Below are 17849 nucleotides of genomic sequence, written 5' to 3'. Positions count from 1 at the left end.
TAGTCTATTCTGGCCATTTCCATATAACACTACCAGGAAAAAATTGATACTGCCCTCTCTCCCTTGAACAGATCCCCAGATCAAGGCATCAAGTAATTTCAGTTCCTGTACAACGACAGCCTGGTTGTACACCTGCCCTGGTGTTGTTGTTACTAGCGAACCTCGTTGTGTTGTATGGGTGAGACCTTCTCCTTAATGTTTGTAGGGCTGCATGAGTCAGCCTAGTGGCTGCTTCCAGACTCTGCATAAGATCTTGTAAGATCCAAAACATGTCCCTGCTCTTCCATTTATCAAGCCTTGTTGGCTCCCATTTTCTTTGTTATTTCTGTTGTACTTAGTTTTGTGAGCTCTTTGTTCAGGGGTCATATTGCGTTGGTATTGGGTTCCATGTCTAGCACATTGTTAGTGCTCCACTATTAAGTAGCGATAGTCTTGTGGGTGAAAGCAACTAAATTCTCCTGTGCTTTTCCATTACTGAAGTTCCTCCTACAAGATACTGTCCATAATTAAGCTGTTGTTGTTTTTTCTTAATTAAGGATGAGTCTTGATGTTCTTCCTAATTCCTTGTGAATCTGGCTTAGGGCTGTTGGACTAGAAACAGCAGCAGGCCTTCTTTCATTGCGTGGCCAGCTCTCAGAAGGAACCAGAATGGTGCTTGCCATTCTGCGTGGCAGCGTTTCTGAACTGCCATTCAGTGCAAGCAAACCCATATTTGGACTGTTTGGCAAACCTTAAAGGAACCCCTGGGACTCCCATGCTCTTGCCTGTGAATAAGTGGGGCAAAACCTTGTTTGAGTACCAGTGCAGCTCACATTCACTGCTTCACACAGTAGTGAGCATTCCTGGACAGAATGGAAGACTCCAAAGACAATCTGCAATTGCATATTCTCTTACCTCATGTGTGTGTATATGTATATTCAGGCATCCCTTCACACACAGGTTCTAATGTGCCAGGTAAATACTTCCTCTGTAGAAATGTGCATGTGATGTAGCTCCTTTTATGGCTGCAGATAATGCTATTAACTGCAGAAACATTCTGAAGAAATTTTCCAGCTCCTCCTAGCAAGATGTGATCCATATTTCTACACCCTCTTTCAGAAGGGAACGATTACTAGCCTTTTCTAAGCTTGCCTATCGGTGAAGTGATTTGATACCTGATGGTGCCTGGGAGCGATGCATGTTAAGTTCTGTGCCTTCTGCATTTAGCCCAACCTGTACTAGTAATTATTACAAAGCTTGAATGCTTGTTTCCCACGCAAAGAGCTGCCCTGATGGCATGGCTAACCCTGAAGAATGGGAAGAAAGTGCAAAGGAACTAGGTCAGAAAGAAAGTGCAACATTTATTTGCTTCTCCCACATTCCACCATGATCACATCACAGACCTCATCCTTGCATATGGGTAATTTGTGCAGGTAGGAAAGTTCTTGAAATGCTACAGTAGGCAGCAGCTGTTCCAAGTTCTCTGTAGTAGGAATGAACAGATTGTTAATTAGTAATATGTCTACCACGGGCAAAGAACCATTGGTTCCACAAAAGCAGTTTGTGGCAAGGCAAGGTGGATAGTCGACCATTGAACCCTTTAGAACCAGCAGCACCTACTGGTGAGCTTTCCCCACCTGCTTTAACCCACAAGCTCCTGCTGCCCTCCAAGAGCTTGGGAGTAAACGCCTCCCACAAGCGATCAGTTCTGCAGGTACAAATCTATTCCCAAAGGATAGAGCCCCCCTGCACAGCCCCGGATACACCCACAAGGCACAAACTAGATATCCTCTCACTTACTGGAAGGCCTTGAGCTCTGTTGAGGCAGGCACAGACAGGTTGCATGCAGGCCGAACCATCCATTGCAACTCTCACTTCATGCTCCCTTCCTTACTTAAGTCCTCCCCCCTCCCTCAAGTTGGCCTTTGTATCAGGGCTGCTTCTCATTCTGTACTTAGTTGCAGTTGAGTGTAGATGCCGGATTACATAGCATACCAAATCTGAATGGTGGATCTGTGTGTGTTTAGTTACTCGTCTCTGCAAAATATATGAAAGAGTAGGGCCCATTCCTTTCCTGGTAGCTGTATATTTCCAAGTAACACAGTGGTTTAAATGTCCACGTTGTGTTCAGGTCTGAAGAGAGGCACATGTACTGTATCTTGTACTTTAGTATCAGAGTACAAAACAGAGAGAGGCACGGCCTTGGGGCTCATTACTTTCTTCATTGTGCAGCCATCTGCCTTCGACTGTTCCCCCTTTCACCACCATTTCAGATATGCCCCTTTCCCCCCCTGTTCCTCTTGTGTTAAACCTTGTCCCAAGTGAGCGTGAGGGATTTGGGAGATGACTTTGCATCTCATGCACATCTGTGAAGCTCAGGAACTGGATTTTGGCACTAGGGTTCTCATGAGGAGGATCATTCTGAAATAAATCATTTCAGAAATGAATAAATGCCTTCCGTGCTGCTTTCTTTTCTCATTGACTGCTCTGGGATTCTATCTCAACACACACACACACGTTGTGCTCTGCCTCCCCTCCTGGCAGTTTTACCCATGTGACCGTCTTTTGCAAGACAGGCCTGCGGGCCTCTTGCCTGTGCTTGGCATTCTCTTTTATGGCACGAGGAAATATCTGCATGTGAACCAGGTGGCCATATTTGAGAGGAGATTATGTAAAAGTAATGCGGAGGCAAGAGACAACACGCATCCTCTGAAGTTACTCATTCCTTCCTTCAGCCGGCACTGTCCTCAACTTTAGGATGGTTTTGCAGGCAGGGTGAACCATATGTCTGTGGCAATGATACACAAAAATGCAGTGCATTGTTTCTTTTCCCCTTGGCAGGTTTCCCCATGTCCGTGACGTGTTGGCCGAGGCTCTGCGGCTGCTCCCCGCCCTTGGAGCCGCCAGTCGCTACCCTTTGGACTCCGTGATCCCTGACAAACGTCATGAGCATTGCAATCCCTCTGGGAGTCACCACACCAGATACATCTTATTCAGATATGGCTGCTGGATCTGAGTAAGTTCTGCCTTGCCTGCTAGCGTGTGAAGGGCATGGACTCAGGCCTCGGTGTTCAGACCTGAGCTGTCCTGCTGAGCCCGGGATAGCAGGGAGTAAGCTAGCTTTGCAACAGATAAACCAGAAATCTGAGGTGGTATCTGGTGCACACATTTGATCGCGACGGAACACCAAACAGAAGCACTTCCCCCTTTCCCTCAAATTGCGTCCAAGAAGAGGCACTGTCTAGAATACTGCTTTCCCAGTGATCTTTAATTCACACCTGTTGTATCATACCTTGGTTGATAGGTATCTTGCAAGACATGAGCCCTGACGGTACTCTTCTTTTCCTCTCCTGTAGCCTAAGTTGCATGGTGCTGCTGATACAGATGGCTGTGTGATGTGGGTAAGGAGGATCTTTCAGGCATCGGGCCTCTTGCCTATCTCAAACTGTTAAGTAGATTTTCACCCCTTTAGTGTGGCTCTTTTCCCGAGGGAGGCTTGTAAGGTAGCTTGTGGGAAACTTCCTGCGCCAAAACCCAAATGAAGCGTCTACACTACAGGAAGGAAGATGCCTGGAGTTGAATTGATCGTTGAGCTTAGTCAGGCACGGAAAGAGGGCCATGCCTTGCTGATGCTGTTCTGTGCTCCTGCACTTGTCTTCAGCAATTTCTTCCAAGAATGGAGCACTGTGAAGGGCCAGACACACTGTTTGAACCACCTGCTTGACAGACTGTACTCAGGAGACACTGAAAGCTCTGTGTATCTGGCCTCTGTTTGGTGGGCTTTTGTGAGGCGCTAGCATTCATGAAACACTCCTTTTTCCTGCATCTTTTTGTGTATCTGGGTACACGGTGTAGTATATCGTGTCTGGTTTTGTTTCATACCACGGACCTGATCAGGCTTTGTTGAGCACCTGTCCAGCTCAGCTTCAATCATACTGCATCTGGAGTATTCTCAGCAAATAAGCTCACTACAAAATAAATGTCCTTTACTTTGTTTCCTGTCTAATGTTAGGTTTGTTCTGAATATACGTCTCACTTCATAGCTATTTCTGTCAGGTCTTCTTGTTTTGATGACAGTTTTTTGTGTTTTGTTTTACTGGGAATGTTTAGGATCACATTCCATGATACTGTCAGGATGCAGTGGCCTTGCGATCTGTCTTCTTATATATAGAGCCCTGAAAAGGCTGTAGCTGTTACCCGTCCTGTCCTTGCCCTCCTTGGGAGCGTGGAGGTAGAAGCAGCTATGTTAAGATTGTTTCATAGCACTAGACTTCAGATGCATGTAGGTAAAGGGTCTGCCAGTCAACGTTTGCTCTGCTATCATGTGCCACCAAGCCTTCATGGCCAAGGAGTAGCCACAATTTGAAGAAGGGTCTCTGCTTGAGTTGTATTAATTTTCAAGAGCAAGCTCCAGGGACTTGGGATGCAAAAGTAGAAATGGGCATGGAAAGGCTACTTTTATTAGTAGGGTATCAAGAAAGGAACACATTGATTCAAGATTAAGCTTCTATAGGTAGAGGAGTTGCTGGTTTTACCAGTCCCACTGTTTTGAAGATATCTGTAATTTAATTTAGCACAACAAAGCAGTAGTTAGGAATGAGGAGTTTGCGGTCATCTTGGAGAGACAGGAGTTCAAATAAGCAAGTACCGTGTGGCCACCCGTCCTCTTCCTGGCTGTAGCTTTTGAAAGTTGACTGCAGTTGCAGAAAGGACATTTCCTGAACCATATTCCTAATGCGTGCTTGCAGCGGCAGCTCCTCCTCCTCTTAGTCCTCCCCCCTCCTTCCAAAGAGAGCAATTTCTCCTTCTGGCATCAAGGCTTTGGCTTCATCACCTACGCTTTTCCTGTTTCCTTTTCTATAACAAGGACTCCCACAGCCTTTCACTAATTGCCCATTTTGTACAGTACCATATTCTGAGTTGATTTTTTCCTGCCACCTTGTGGTGGAAAATTGCAATTTTCGGTCAGTAATTAGTTGGGAATTCACCGCATCATCCTATAAGAAAGCAGGGTATCCTGAATATTTTAGTTTGTCCGGAGTTCCTTCCGATCCAGGTCATAGATATTCCTGTAGCTCTTGGCCTATTTTTGTCGAGTACTCTCAAGAGCTTCCATCACTAGAAAATTGTGTCTCGGGTCCTATCTGTATTGAGTAACTCATTGCATTTGAAGCAGCAGTATGTAGACGTTGTGGCCTGAAAGGTATTGCCATTTAAAGTTTGAGGCTGTGATCTCAAATTGCATAGAGTTGAGTGGGGATCAGGAGGAGGAGCAAATCCACGAAGGGTTTAAACTGAAATGAACAGCTAGCAGAATAATCCAGCGAGCAGCATTGTCAGCAGCTTTTTCCTTCCTGTTGCCTCTTGCTGAAGCAGGGTTGCTCATATTGCTTATCCGGGATGCCTCATTTTGAGGCAGCTGCCAGTCACTCGCCCTTCCCTAGCCCCTGCTTTATGCAGAATCCGGCCTTCATGGATTCCATACCTCACTTGCCCCTCAGAAAAGGTATGTCCATTCTCGGCCGGATATCAGTGTGGCATGAGAGAAACTGCTAAGACCTGGCTAATTTTTTTCTTCAAAGAACCACTTCCTCTACTGATTGGTTCTGCTCTTGGCCCTTTCTGCAGCCCAGAGTCTGTGGAAGCTAGCCCAGCTGTTGGTGAGAAAAATGTGTATGCAAGTCATGGCTACGGGGCCTCCCAGAGGCACAGCTACCGAGGGCTGCCTTATGCAGTGAGTACCGTCTCTCTTATCTGCAGCCGTCTCATCTATTTTACCCATCCCCTCTCCCTGGCTTGTGCATGATTGAGCTGTATATCTTCTTTGAGGACGGCAGCATTGCCAAGTGACACATGGGTACTGAATTTCTAGCCCCGCGTTTGTGTTTGTTTAGTGCTTGCAGACAACTTACTGTGAAAGGGAAGTATGGGACTAGAACAGCCTAGTAAAGAAGCCCACAAAGTTACTGCATTTCCAGAAAATCAGCCGGCATGAGAACATAGGCTACCCGCCTCTTAGCAAGACAGTGTTAAAAGAAAGCCTTCTGCCGAGGGAGCTGGCAAGAGGAGGAGTGGTCTACCGCTCTTCCGCCGTGTGCCAGTCACAGAGGAAGGGCCGCCTTTCCACTGTGACCAGCACAGAAGGCAAACTGGCTGGTGGAGGAGGAGGAGGACAGAGTGATGGGCCTGTTTGTTCACCTGCATTGAATACCTGGCCTCCTTTGCCTGTTAAATGCAAGCTTGGACTAGAAGGTGAGGGGGGCATCTTTTCCCCCCTTTTTGGTCTTTAGCGCTGACTGCTCATAGAAACTACTACCTAGGGTAGACCTACCCATTGCAGGTATATATTTCTAACGAAGTTCCCCTTGCCCCTCCCCCAAAAGTATATTGATAAGCCCCAGTATTTTGAAAATTGAAAGCATAGGTTTCAGAATCAAGCCAGTTTGAAAGACAGCTTGCAGTTTTTCTGTGCTTAACAGTGCAGAATGCTTGCATGCACATGCAGGTCTCTGCCTTAAGAAAAGCAAGAGGGACCTGCAAGGAAATGTTATGGTGTGGAGCGTGCTGACTCAGGTTTTCAGCTATCCCATTCCATCGTTTTTCATTCTCCATCACTGCCACCCTGTCTACACCTGTCAGCCAGCCCGTATTTCATGCCCATTGAGAATGCTCAGTCCTCACTGGATGGTTTGGGGGCATTTTTTCCATTTGGGGGGTTTGAGGAGGTAGAGTGGGTATACTTATGCTGAACCCCAAACGCATTAAATTATTGAATTTCTCTATCAATATCTGTGAGCAGCTCTCATTCCAAACTTGGGGACAGTTTAAAATAACTTCTCAGTTTGAACCAGAAAATGACGTATCCAGACATTGAGATGCTTATTTCTACCTTATACATATGCATACATGTTTCTCTGTCTTCTGGTTCCAGACACTCCATTTTCCCCCTGCATCCCACCCGGTTGCCATTTTCTCCCCTTAGTCTCCACATTTTGTGCCTTGAAGAGATAGCACAGAGCTGTTTGAGGCGTTTTCCCTGCAGATTTTTTTGGTACTTGTTGCAGGTCCCTGATTTCCTCTGAGACTGCTGGTACTTCTTTCTTGTGTGTGGGTAGTGTGGTTTTGTTTCCATTAGCACAAGCATAGGTAGTTCAAATCAGTGTTAGTAAATTTTGCTAAGACGCCTGGATATCAGGGCTTTCTTTATCTGTGGTTGGACTGAGAAAACAATTGCTCCGCCCAGTTCTAGAGAGAGTCCAAAGTTGTAGGTCCTTGCTCTGTTAGCCAGAGTTCCTGTCGCTCCTCAAATCTGTGCATGTGGTGGTGGGTAGGTTTTGGTAGTGTGTTAGGGCTCACATGTTGTGTAAAGTTGTGCCTCTTGCTCTCCTCCCCCGCATTCAAAATAGAACTGATGCAAATGTTTGTTTTCAGGATCATAATTACGGAGCCCCTCCTCCTCCGACCCCTCCTGCTTCTCCCCCTGTCCAGACCATCATCCCTCGTGCAGAACTGAATGGCCTACACTCTCACGATGAGGAGAATTCTGGGGACACAGAGAGTTCTTCAGAAGCAGAGTCTATTCCTAGCTGGTGTCACTGTAGTCTCTCCCAAGATGGTTTCCTCATCAAATGTGAGAAGTGCAGGTAAGTTCTTGACTGTAGGCAGCCTCATACATGGGAAAACGAGGGGTGGGGTGGGGAGAATGTTTAAAGAGGCTTCCTGGTTGCTCAGTGGACCATTTTCTTTACCTTCAATTGGTCCAGCCTTCGCTGCAGCAAAGGAGCTGACCTACACAAAACCACAACACGCACATTTTCACGATGCAGGAGCCAAATCCTGCAAGTTCATCAGATCAGATAAATAGTACCAGTGTCAGATTGTCTAAAAGTGATTTGTTTGAGCTGACCAAATGCAGATGGTTAAATAATCATACCTTGTGCTCAGTGGAGTGTGTCTGAAACTCTCCATGAAGTTAGGTACTTCTAATGCAGTGGTGAAAGAGTAATAGCGAAGGAGAGATGGAACTTCTTCAGAGATTGGCAAGCGGCAGAAGGGGGCTTGGGGGTCATAAGGAACATGAGATCTGATGTCTTTTCCCCTTTCCTGTCCTTCCAGGCCATCACTGGTCCAGAGCATTTCAGTGGCTCTTCTTTCACACACTGTAGCCTTATTTCCACACTTATGAGGGCTAAGAATGTGGTCTTTCTGAAACTTGAAAGATGGGGCTCTTGAGAACATGCACTGGGCGCACAGCCCATTATTTGCTGAAGCGATGGCCTTGGATGTGAATGTGTGAAGCCGAGATGTGGCCATTAAATTCATTTTAACTTTATATAACACTTAGATGTCAGGTGAATCTGGTGTTCCGCTGAAGACTCGAAGTTTATTTATTTTAAGCAATATAACCCTTAATAATGCCAACTTTGGGTTTCTGTTGTCCTTTTGCAGGGGGCTTAGCCGAGGGAAAGTGATCAGACTTCGTCGGAGGAAGCAAGACAACGTGTCAGGTGAGTTAGTGCCCCCCAGGCTTGCGGGATTTGGATGAGCGGGTGCCCTGATGCAGCGAGAGTGCTCTGTGTCTCATTGCCTCTCTTTGTCATCTTTCCCAGTTTACCTGAGATCTCAAGAGTATAGGGTAGGTACATTGGAAGAGCTGAAAGGGGCAAGCGCAAAGCAAGTTGCCACTGTGAGTGGAAGATGATGGTTCCTTGCAGCCTTTTGGGGAGAAGAGTGCAATGTTAACTCACCGGGGTGGGACGGGACAGGTACAAGTTTTTTCAGAACAAAGGGGAAGTTGCCAACAAGACATTTTTCACGGCAGGCGGGGACAGCAGTGCAACTGAGAGCTGGGACGAGGAGCTCTCTCCCTCCACAGTGTTGTACACTGCTACACAACACACCCCTACGAGCATCACTCTGACCGTCAATCGGGTCTGCAGAACCAAACCCAAAAAGAGGAAAAGAAATACAGAGAGAACTCGTACGGCACCAAAAGCCAAAAAAATCAAGGTATGTCAATAGATATGGTTGTTGGCGACTCCAGCCAGTTAACTAAGTAATAGTTGGGGAGGATGTCTGGCCGTTTCCCTCTAATCTCCTCCTTATTGGTATGCAGCCTTCCATATCATGATGATGATCTCCTTCTGGGTTTTTTTGTGGAGTGGGGTGGGGGGTGGGGACAGATGCCGTGGACAAAACGAACAAGAACAGTGACAATGTGTTCCACCGATGCCTGAAGTGGAATTGTGCCACCTTGCCCACAGCTCAGGCAGGGCTGCAACTGTGGGGGAAGGGAGGGCTTTCCTGACTGCTTAAGCATTCGTTTGAACAACAACAACAAAACCACACCACCAACCCCAAAAGACTCTACATGCATCTTACTTACAGAGATACAAACCTAGTATTATTGAATTAGTAAGAACTAAACTGACTTTGACTTCCAGCATTCTAGACAAATCAGCATCAAGTAAAAAAATGAATGCTAAGCACCTGCCATTAAATAAGAACAACAATAGTATTTTAATCATACAACATCAAAAAATACCTTGCATTTATTTTTTTCCATTTCAAATTGACCCCCCCCCCCCAATGCATATATGATCTTCGGTTCCTTTACCACACAATGTTCAGACTTCAGATATAGAGACCCATGGGTGGAAAACTGGGGGTTTGGATGCAGCAAAATTTGGCTGATAAATATTGTGCATATACAGAAGAATTGTTCCTACAAAGCAAATTTGTTTATAAAAGTTACTTTTTGGTTAATATTCTACACATTTTACATGATTCTCTTCTGTATAAGCTAACAAAAATAATGCATATTAAAGTAATTCTTAAGCAGCAGCTCTCTTCTTACTTAGAAGGGACTTTGGATACTTGGAAGAGTTTTTATTTGGGAATTACGTTTTGCTGTTTGATACCCACAGAAAGATTTTAGGGTGGCATAACTGTGTATATTCTGCTGTGGTTCCTTTGCTTTTCTTTCAGAGCCTGTTCTTTGCTTTGTGGAAGTGCTATTTGGCCAAAGCTGCAACAATCCGTGCTTGTCACCTAGAAAAGGCAGCCAACCCTTTAGGGAGGTGGGGGAGTCTACCATTGAAAGTACACTAGGATCAGTTTTTCTTCTAAACCTTGTTGCAGTTTTGCAGCTGTGCCTCCTATTTAGCATGAATGAGCACAGATTTATGGGGCAAAAATACTGATGGTCATTTGTCTTACTCTTTCAACAGGCTTTTAGAGAAGGTTCACGGAAGTCTTTGCGGATGAAGGTGAGTTAAGCCACATACCTGATCCCAGAATATAGTTTCATGCCTGTAACGCAATTAATGACTCCTGGTTTTGTTCTCAAGGACTACTGAGCCCAGCTTATTGGTCATCAGCATGTATGAAACTTCATGGTTATCCTTTGACCCGGTCCAAGATGCTTGTGGCATTATTGTTGAGAGAGGTGCACATTTAAAGGACTTTGGTGTGCAAGGCAGGGATGTTGAAGAGCAGAGACGTTGAAGGGATCATTAGTTTTCTAAGCGATGTGGTTGGAATGGGCTCAAGTACTGTTGTGCTGGTTACCTGAGGCTACTTGAGTAGAGACCAGGATGGGGAGAACTTTGAAAATGCCACAAAAAAGCTGGCTGAGAACAAGGACCACACAGAGTTAGGTGGTTATTTTCCTAGTTATAGGCTGCTCTGTAACCACAAGCAGCCCCAGTGCTTTTCACAGAGCCCTTATGCCGTATAGACATTGAACTGACTCCCTTTTGGTGCAGAACTCTCCTTCAGAAGCCCATGCCCTGGATGAGAATACGGCAGAGGGGTGGGAAAACCGCATAAGGCTCTGGACCGATCAGTATGAAGAAGCCTTCACTAACCAATACAGCGCGGATGTACAGAACCTCCTGGAGCACCATCTAAATGCCAACAAAGAGTTTGTGGGCAAGGCGGCTGTGCTGGACACAATCAATAAGACAGAGCTGTTCTGTAACAACACTGTCATTGGCTCTCAGATGCAGGTAAACAAGTAGACCCCAAAGTGGCGGTAGGCCAGTTGGCTGCATGCCAGGGTGGTGGGTCATTGATAAGGCCCAGGTTTGAAAGATGCTCTTTTGCCTCTAGATGCAAGCAAGCTTATACATAGGGGAGAGCAGATAAGGTGAAGCTCGGGGAGGTATGAAACGACAGTCCTTCTCTCCCCGTCCTCCTTTCCTGGCTCATTAGATAAGATTTTTTTCAGGTATAAAATATTCCTGGTCTGGCCAGCAATGCTACCTTAAGCATGTCTGCTACTTCAGTTCATGCATTCTGGTAGACAATTAAATATGGCCAGTGATCTCAGACCCTGGTTGCTCAGCTGCTTTTAACAAATGCAGCCATACACATGGACCTTCCCTCTGCGGTGTGGGTCCTAAATTCTCTCTCTTAACTTGGCAGCTGCAGCTAGGGAGAGTGACGCGGGTTCAGAAGCACCGGAAGATCCTGAGGGCGGCCAGAGATCTGGCTGTGGACACTCTTATAATTGAGTATCGTGGGAAAGTGATGCTGCGGCAACAGTTCGAGGTCAATGGGCACTTCTTCAAAAAGTAAGAATGCTGAGCGGTCTGAAAAGTGGAACCGTTTGGGGGGCTGGTGCGGGTGGGAGGTTCCCCACAATCGATTGGTTTTAGAAATGAATATGCGTTATGCGGTGGTACGTCCAGTGCTCCACAGATGCCTTGTAGGCTTGGCTGTGTTTGCCATTAAGCTTACAAGTGCTGTTCTTTCTTTTTTAGGCCGTATCCCTTTGTGCTGTTCTACTCCAAGTTTAACAGTGTTGAGATGTGTGTGGATGCTCGGACTTTTGGTAATGACGCTAGATTCATCAGGCGCTCCTGTACACCAAATGCAGAGGTAAGTGGTTGCTGTGGTGTTTGGCATTTTGATAGGTGTGAAAATTTGGCTCGTATTGGTTGAGTTTGTGGTTGGCCACGACTTCAAACAAAGATCACCCCACCAGACCAAAAGAGCTGGATCCTCAGATGAAGTCCCTTTATACAATATTGATCCTGCAGAATATTTTACCAGGAGCCCCAAAAGGACAAACACTTGGACATTGTGGTCTTCAGCAGGTGGAATTATGGTCCATCTGTCCTGCATTCTCCATCAAGTATCCCAGGCGTTGACAGAATTCAGAATTCCCTACCTAGCAAAGCAAATGCTTCCAGTCTCAAATGTATACATCACGTTTCACAACTTGGTTGTTCTAAACTAACAGTTGCTTAAAGAGACTGGCTTTGCTGCTACTTCGTTGAAACTCAGCTTTTGCAATGTGGCACATGCCTGATTTTTGGGATTGTAACGTTTCTGTTTGTGTGTTGAAGGTTCGCCATGTGATAGCAGGTGGGATGATTCACTTGTGCATATATGCTGTTACGTCCATTGCCAAGGATGCAGAGGTCACCATTGCCTTTGACTATGAGTACAATAACTGGTGAGCGTTCTTGTTACTTGCTTATTGGAGACTTGCCCTTCTTCCCTCAGTACTGACCTTTTCATTTGTGCCCCTGCTTTTTGGCTTTTGTTGTCAAATTACATTCTCAGCCTCTCGGGTGGTAAAGGTCATAATGGGAGCAGTTCCCCCATCTCTTTCCTAGACATTTAGCTCAAAGGTATACTTACATATTGTTTCTCAAGACATTGTGAAGTGATACTAATACATTCTGTGTCTTTTGTGATGGGGCAGCAACTATAAAGTGGATTGTGCCTGTCACAAGGGAAACCGGAGTTGCCCTGTGCAGAAACGGAGCCCAAACACTGTAGAACAGCTGCCTCCACCTGTTCTAGACACTCTGATTGGAGCAGAGACCAGGCGTCGGAAAGCTCGTCGGAAGGAGCTGGAGCAGCGGGAAGCTGCATCAGATGAGAACAGCAACCCACAGCCAGAGGAAGTCCCTGAGGGACTTGCTGCAGCCAGTGATAATGAGGTAAAGTCTCCACCATCCTATAGCATTGAGTGTTGGTCACTAACTTTGGAGGAACTTGTTCCCAGAGGGAGTGACTTCCCTGGGCATAGAGCAGCCCCAGCCCCAGTGAAATGCTGGACGTTCACGGTAATTGTCCCATATCTTTTTGCAGCTGTGACTGCTGCTGAGGTCCATTCTCTCACATTTCAGGTTGCAGACAAAGAAGAGAAGCAAGAAGAGGAGAAAGAAGCCACTGCGGATGAGCAGGGAGGTCTCACTCAGAACAGACGGGCAAGTATCTTTTCCTTTCTCTTTTTTGTAATGGGTACAGCCCCTCCCATAGGTAGTGAGTTTTGATGCTGCCTTCTCACACAGTGTTGTCTAGTTAGCTAGTCTGATCTGCCTTGCTCATGTCAGCATTGTTATTCTGCTCCTGTTCTTCAGGGTTGCTGCTGTTTTCACTAGCCCAGGTGCCATGTTGGCTATGGATTCTGGTTTAAAATAGTGGTTTTCAAAGTGTCTGCATTCAGGGAATCTTTTCCATGTTGGCTTGTCTGCAGCATAGCTGTCAACTTTTCCCTTTTCTTGCAAGGAATCCTATTTGGAATAAGGGAATTTCCCTTAAAAAAAGGGGAACGTTGACAGCTATGGTCTGCAGCAGAACTCTGCATGCTGCAAAGGATTCTGGGACATAGTGTCCATGTTCTGTTCAAGCTGGAAACTGGCCAGATCTGTTGGGCCTCACCAGTGCCCTGTTTGAACTAAGTCTATGCCTGTGGCTTTGCATTTGTAGGGAAGAACAGGAGTAGTGGCCGTGCTGTCTTCCATGACGCTTGCCCACTACAGGTCTATCTTCTTACTAAGGAAAGCTTTGTTAAGCTTCTGAGAAACAGCAGGATGCCCTGCAAAACAAAGATGCAAAAGGAAGATTACTTGTGGAAGGGAGTCAGAATTAGGGGCTCAGCAGGCTTGATTCAGGAACCTGTTAAGAAATCTTAACAACCACCTAGGCCTCCCCATGGCAGTGTTAGAAACAGATATAAAAGCTAGGAGCCAAATGGCACCTTATAACCTAGGCTTCAGTTGCCAGTATGGAATGCCTCAGCGCCCTGCAGATCAGCTGATCTATGCAGCAGCATAACACCAAAAGATGTGCCTCTTTTGGTGCTGTGCTGCTCTGCGAATCAGCTGCTCTGCGGGGCAGCGCAGCACCAAAAGAGGCATTTATTTTGCTGCCGTGCTGCCCCACCAGCCAGCTGACTGGCCCAGCATGGCAGCAGTGCCAGCCAGCCAGATGGATATGTTATTCAGCAAACCTGGCGACCAGGTGTCTCCACTTCCTCACAAAAGGCTGGTGGCCTATTGTGAAATGCGGCTGGTGCCCTGATAGTTTCAAGCACTACCCCATGGCTGTTGAAAGTGAAGTAAAATGGCAGCAGCTCAGATAACAGCAGTTCCTTTTCATCCTTGAACCTAAGAATAGACAGGCAAGAAAAGAAGAGAGGTTAGTCAACATGAGGAAGCTTCAAAGGAAGCCTACAGACATAGGAAATGGAAGGTAAATGACAATAGTCCCCCCTCTTGAATCTTAGCACTGCCTATCAGTGCCAAACAAAAAAATATAACTTGGTCCAGTTAGCCTTACCAGTGTATGTATATGAGGGATAGGATTGAATAGGGTGGGAGGTGATGAAGAGCTGGCATTTTCCCTAGCAGCAACACTAGCTTGTTGCTTGTATTGCTGTTTTGAATCCCCTGGAGCGTATATTGTCTGAACAGCCATCTTTTTATGTTCTTCTAATGGCTGCTACTATTGCTTCTTTCTTATTTCCTGCTAAAACTGATATGAGCAGCACACACTTTCATCGGCTGGGCTTCTGTAGCCTTGGAAACAAGGTGCTTTCTTGTCACGGCCTTTAAAAACAAAACAGTGTCCTTTAAATGGTTATACAGAGAAGTGGAATATTCATTATCGATTAAAAAACAGCAACAACCAAACTTTCATTCAAAAGGTATAATCCAAAGCACAGAATATCCTGAGAGGAAGGTACAGTTGAGGAAGACCTAAAGTTGGGGGGGTGGGGGATTTAGGAAGAAGCAAGTGAGAGATGACCTAGCAAGCAGTTTAATGACTTTAAGTATAAATGGGGGGGGGGGGGAGACAGGGGTAACACGCATTTTAATCCTAGGCACCTAATATTTTCACATGACCATGCTGTTCTGAATTGCAATTGCTTTTCTGAGTTGACAGAACTAGCATCCCATGTTCTGTGTGGTCAGTACTCAGGCAAGTTGATCCACGAGGAATGGAGAGCAGGACATTATTGGGATGTCTAGTAGTTTGCCACTGTTGATCCTGTTGTGTTTCCCCTTCTTCCCTTGTTGTCTGGTCTGCCGTTTTGTTTTGTTTTTTTTTACCCATTTGTACCTGTTCTGCTGACTTTGATTTGTGCTTCGGTTGGGCTAGACCCGAGAAGATCGGAAGGTAGAAGCCATCATGCACGTGTTTGAGAACCTGGAAAAAAGAAAGAGGCGGCGAGATCTCCCATCGGATCGGAGCAGCACAGACGCAGAAGTGGTGGTCACGGCAGAGACTCCAGAACCGGAGGAAGTAAAAGCTGAGCCAAATGAAACTGAGGAGAGCAGTTTGGCTTCAAGTGTTTCTGTGCCAAGTGCCCCTTCCAGTGCCAGCAGCGTTGGAGTGAACACACGGAGGTCTTCACAGGCCGGGGTAAGAAGAAGGGTAGAACTGCCAAGGGTTTGGCCCAAGTAACTTTGGGAATTACAGTGGAATTGCTGTGTGCAACTCCCATGTTCAGAAAGGATATCCTTCCAGCTGCCAGATGCTGGAAGTGTAATTCAACCTTCCTGTTGTATTAAAACGTCCACTGGAATGTAATTATATATTATATAATTAGACCATTGGCTTGATCCAACATGACAATTGGTTGTGAGCCCCTGACTGGTAGCATTTTCAGTGTTACCAGACATGTGCTGGATTTGAAAGAAGTCACGTTTCATTGGGCGTGCTGAGAGCACAAGGGAAGGCGGGGGCCATATTTTGGCATGGAATTGCTGTCCACAAATCAGCACAGTTACTTTCACAGACCATGTTGTAGTGGCACCCTTGGGCACTTCTTATTGGACTCAAAATATGCCAGCTGGCACCTGTTTGGCAAATGCTTCAAGGGGTGAAAACAGTATTCTAGATGCAAGTAAAACTCTCCCACCCCCCTAAAGAATACTAGTGTCCCAGATTCTCCCTTGACTCTCCCTTTACACTCCAGGAATTAAACCTTTACAAATATATTTCACCAGGCTGCTCCTGTTTGAGAGCAGATGTGTAGAGGCGCAGGTTCTCAATAATTGCATAGCTTACACTGGGCTTTGCTCTGCAGGAAACGGCAGCAGAGAAACCAGTCTCTAAAACAGCACCGTCAAAACCAGCTAGGCCGCGACCGAAAAGCCGGTTTTCCCGTTATCGGAGTAGTTCTGCACAGCGACTGAGAAGGCAAAAGCAAGCCAGCTCTCAACAGGCTGAGCTCTCTCAAGCAGCTCCAGAGGAGGGAAACGTCGTGAGCACAGTAATGGCGCCGGAAGTCAGCAGCGTGGAGGGTCCAGGAGAAGGGAAGCAGTTGATGGGTTCTGACCCAGCTGTGGCTGCAGTTGCAGGAACACAGGCCAGCCGGGCTGCACTCAAGTATCCCAAAACGAAAAAGGTAAATCAACTGAGGGATGGGCAGGATGTATCTTAAAGGTAAAGGTACCCCCAACCAATAGGTCCAGTTGCGGACGACTCTGGGGTTGCGGCGCTCATCTCGCTCTATAGGCCGAGGGAGCCGACGTTTGTCCGCAGACAGCTTCCGGGTCATGTGACCAGCATGACTAAGCCGCTTCTGGCGAACCAGAGCAGCGCACGGAAACGCCGTTTACCTTCCCGCCGGAGCGGTACCTCTTTATCTACTTGCACTTGATGTGCTTTCGAACTGCTAGGTGGGCAGGAGCTGGGACCGAACAACAGGAGCTCACCCCGTCACGGGGATTCGAACCGCCGACCTTCTGATCGGCAAGCCCTAGGCTCTGTGGCTTAGACAAACCTAAGCATACTGCAGGATGTATCTTAGGACCTGCAATATGCTTATGTTTGGGTAACAAACACTGTGTGTGGCAGGTTTATAAATTACAACCGGAGCTGTCCAGAGACTTCAGTGGTGCTATCTGAGTCAAGAAGACAAGATTTGACAATCCTGATTTTCCAAACCCTCCTCCACTGGTTTCCCAACCCTATCAACATTCTCCAGTGAATTACTATCCATTTTCAAAAGGGTCAAAATAATTTTAGCCTAATGAAAATTGTAAAGAACTGGAGGAAAATAAATGGAGGAAAACTGCTTTTTATAAGATTCCAGTGAGACAGAAATTCTCAAACTGTGAGCTCCAGGCAGGTTGACTGTGGAAAGGTTGCAGAACATTTGAGAATATCTGTGCTTGGACCTGCACTTGTCTTATTTTTTTTTAATCTGAGTAATGGAGATGGGAGGCCATTTTGACCAAGGGGCAGATTTATCGAACAGACAAACAAGTCATTTCCTAGGGCCTGTGATTTTCGTAATAGTGCACTGATTTTGATAATGGTGCCAGAACCAACAAAAAGGTTTATTAAGTGAACTGCTAAGACCTCCGGCAATTTACAAGTGGTCTGCCAAGAAAATAAATAAAATAAAAATTGAAAACAGCTGCAGTAGAAGCTTAACATTCACTTAGAACCATTTGAGGAAAAGCAATCAAGCTGAACTTAATTTTCTGTGGTGTAACCCATCTTAAGCCAAGATCTGTTTTTTAATGGACACTTCTTCAACTCAGTTTTTAATAAGAGGTTCAGAACATGATTTCTAGACCTTTAAAATAATACAAGTGGCACTCTTGCAACCCAAC

The 17849-nt window shown here is 46.1% G+C and overlaps 1 protein-coding gene across 8 annotated transcripts in view; it reads left to right on the top strand.

Annotated features, from left to right (window-relative positions):
* Nucleotides 1-17849, top strand: part of SETD5 (SET domain containing 5) — a 62844-nt gene that overhangs the window by 23681 nt on the left and 21314 nt on the right. For 2 of the 8 annotated variants that reach the window (XM_083722496.1, XM_083722495.1), the window contains exons 2-15: nucleotides 2821-2995; nucleotides 5608-5713; nucleotides 7411-7622; nucleotides 8428-8486; nucleotides 8801-8988; nucleotides 10209-10247; nucleotides 10746-10988; nucleotides 11407-11555; nucleotides 11745-11862; nucleotides 12333-12442; nucleotides 12695-12935; nucleotides 13125-13205; nucleotides 15382-15645; nucleotides 16313-16633. In XM_083722496.1, the coding sequence (XP_083578622.1) occupies nucleotides 2925-2995; nucleotides 5608-5713; nucleotides 7411-7622; nucleotides 8428-8486; nucleotides 8801-8988; nucleotides 10209-10247; nucleotides 10746-10988; nucleotides 11407-11555; nucleotides 11745-11862; nucleotides 12333-12442; nucleotides 12695-12935; nucleotides 13125-13205; nucleotides 15382-15645; nucleotides 16313-16633 (2202 nt within the window). In that variant the 5' untranslated portion in view covers nucleotides 2821-2924. Of the gene's footprint in view, nucleotides 1-2820; nucleotides 2996-3335; nucleotides 3381-5607; nucleotides 5714-7410; nucleotides 7623-8427; nucleotides 8487-8800; nucleotides 8989-10208; nucleotides 10248-10745; nucleotides 10989-11406; nucleotides 11556-11744; nucleotides 11863-12332; nucleotides 12443-12694; nucleotides 12936-13124; nucleotides 13206-15381; nucleotides 15646-16312; nucleotides 16634-17849 lie in introns of those variants that run through there. The other 6 variants (XM_083722499.1, XM_083722502.1, XM_083722501.1 and 3 more) reach the window with 5 other exon arrangements.

The sequence above is a fragment of the Podarcis gaigeae genome (assembly GCF_964106915.1).
Source record: "Podarcis gaigeae genome assembly, chromosome: 2".
NCBI classification, from domain to species: Eukaryota; Metazoa; Chordata; class Lepidosauria; order Squamata; family Lacertidae; genus Podarcis; species Podarcis gaigeae.
The sequence above is the reverse complement of the archived record's forward strand: the minus strand, read 5'-3'. Positions and strand labels throughout refer to the sequence as shown.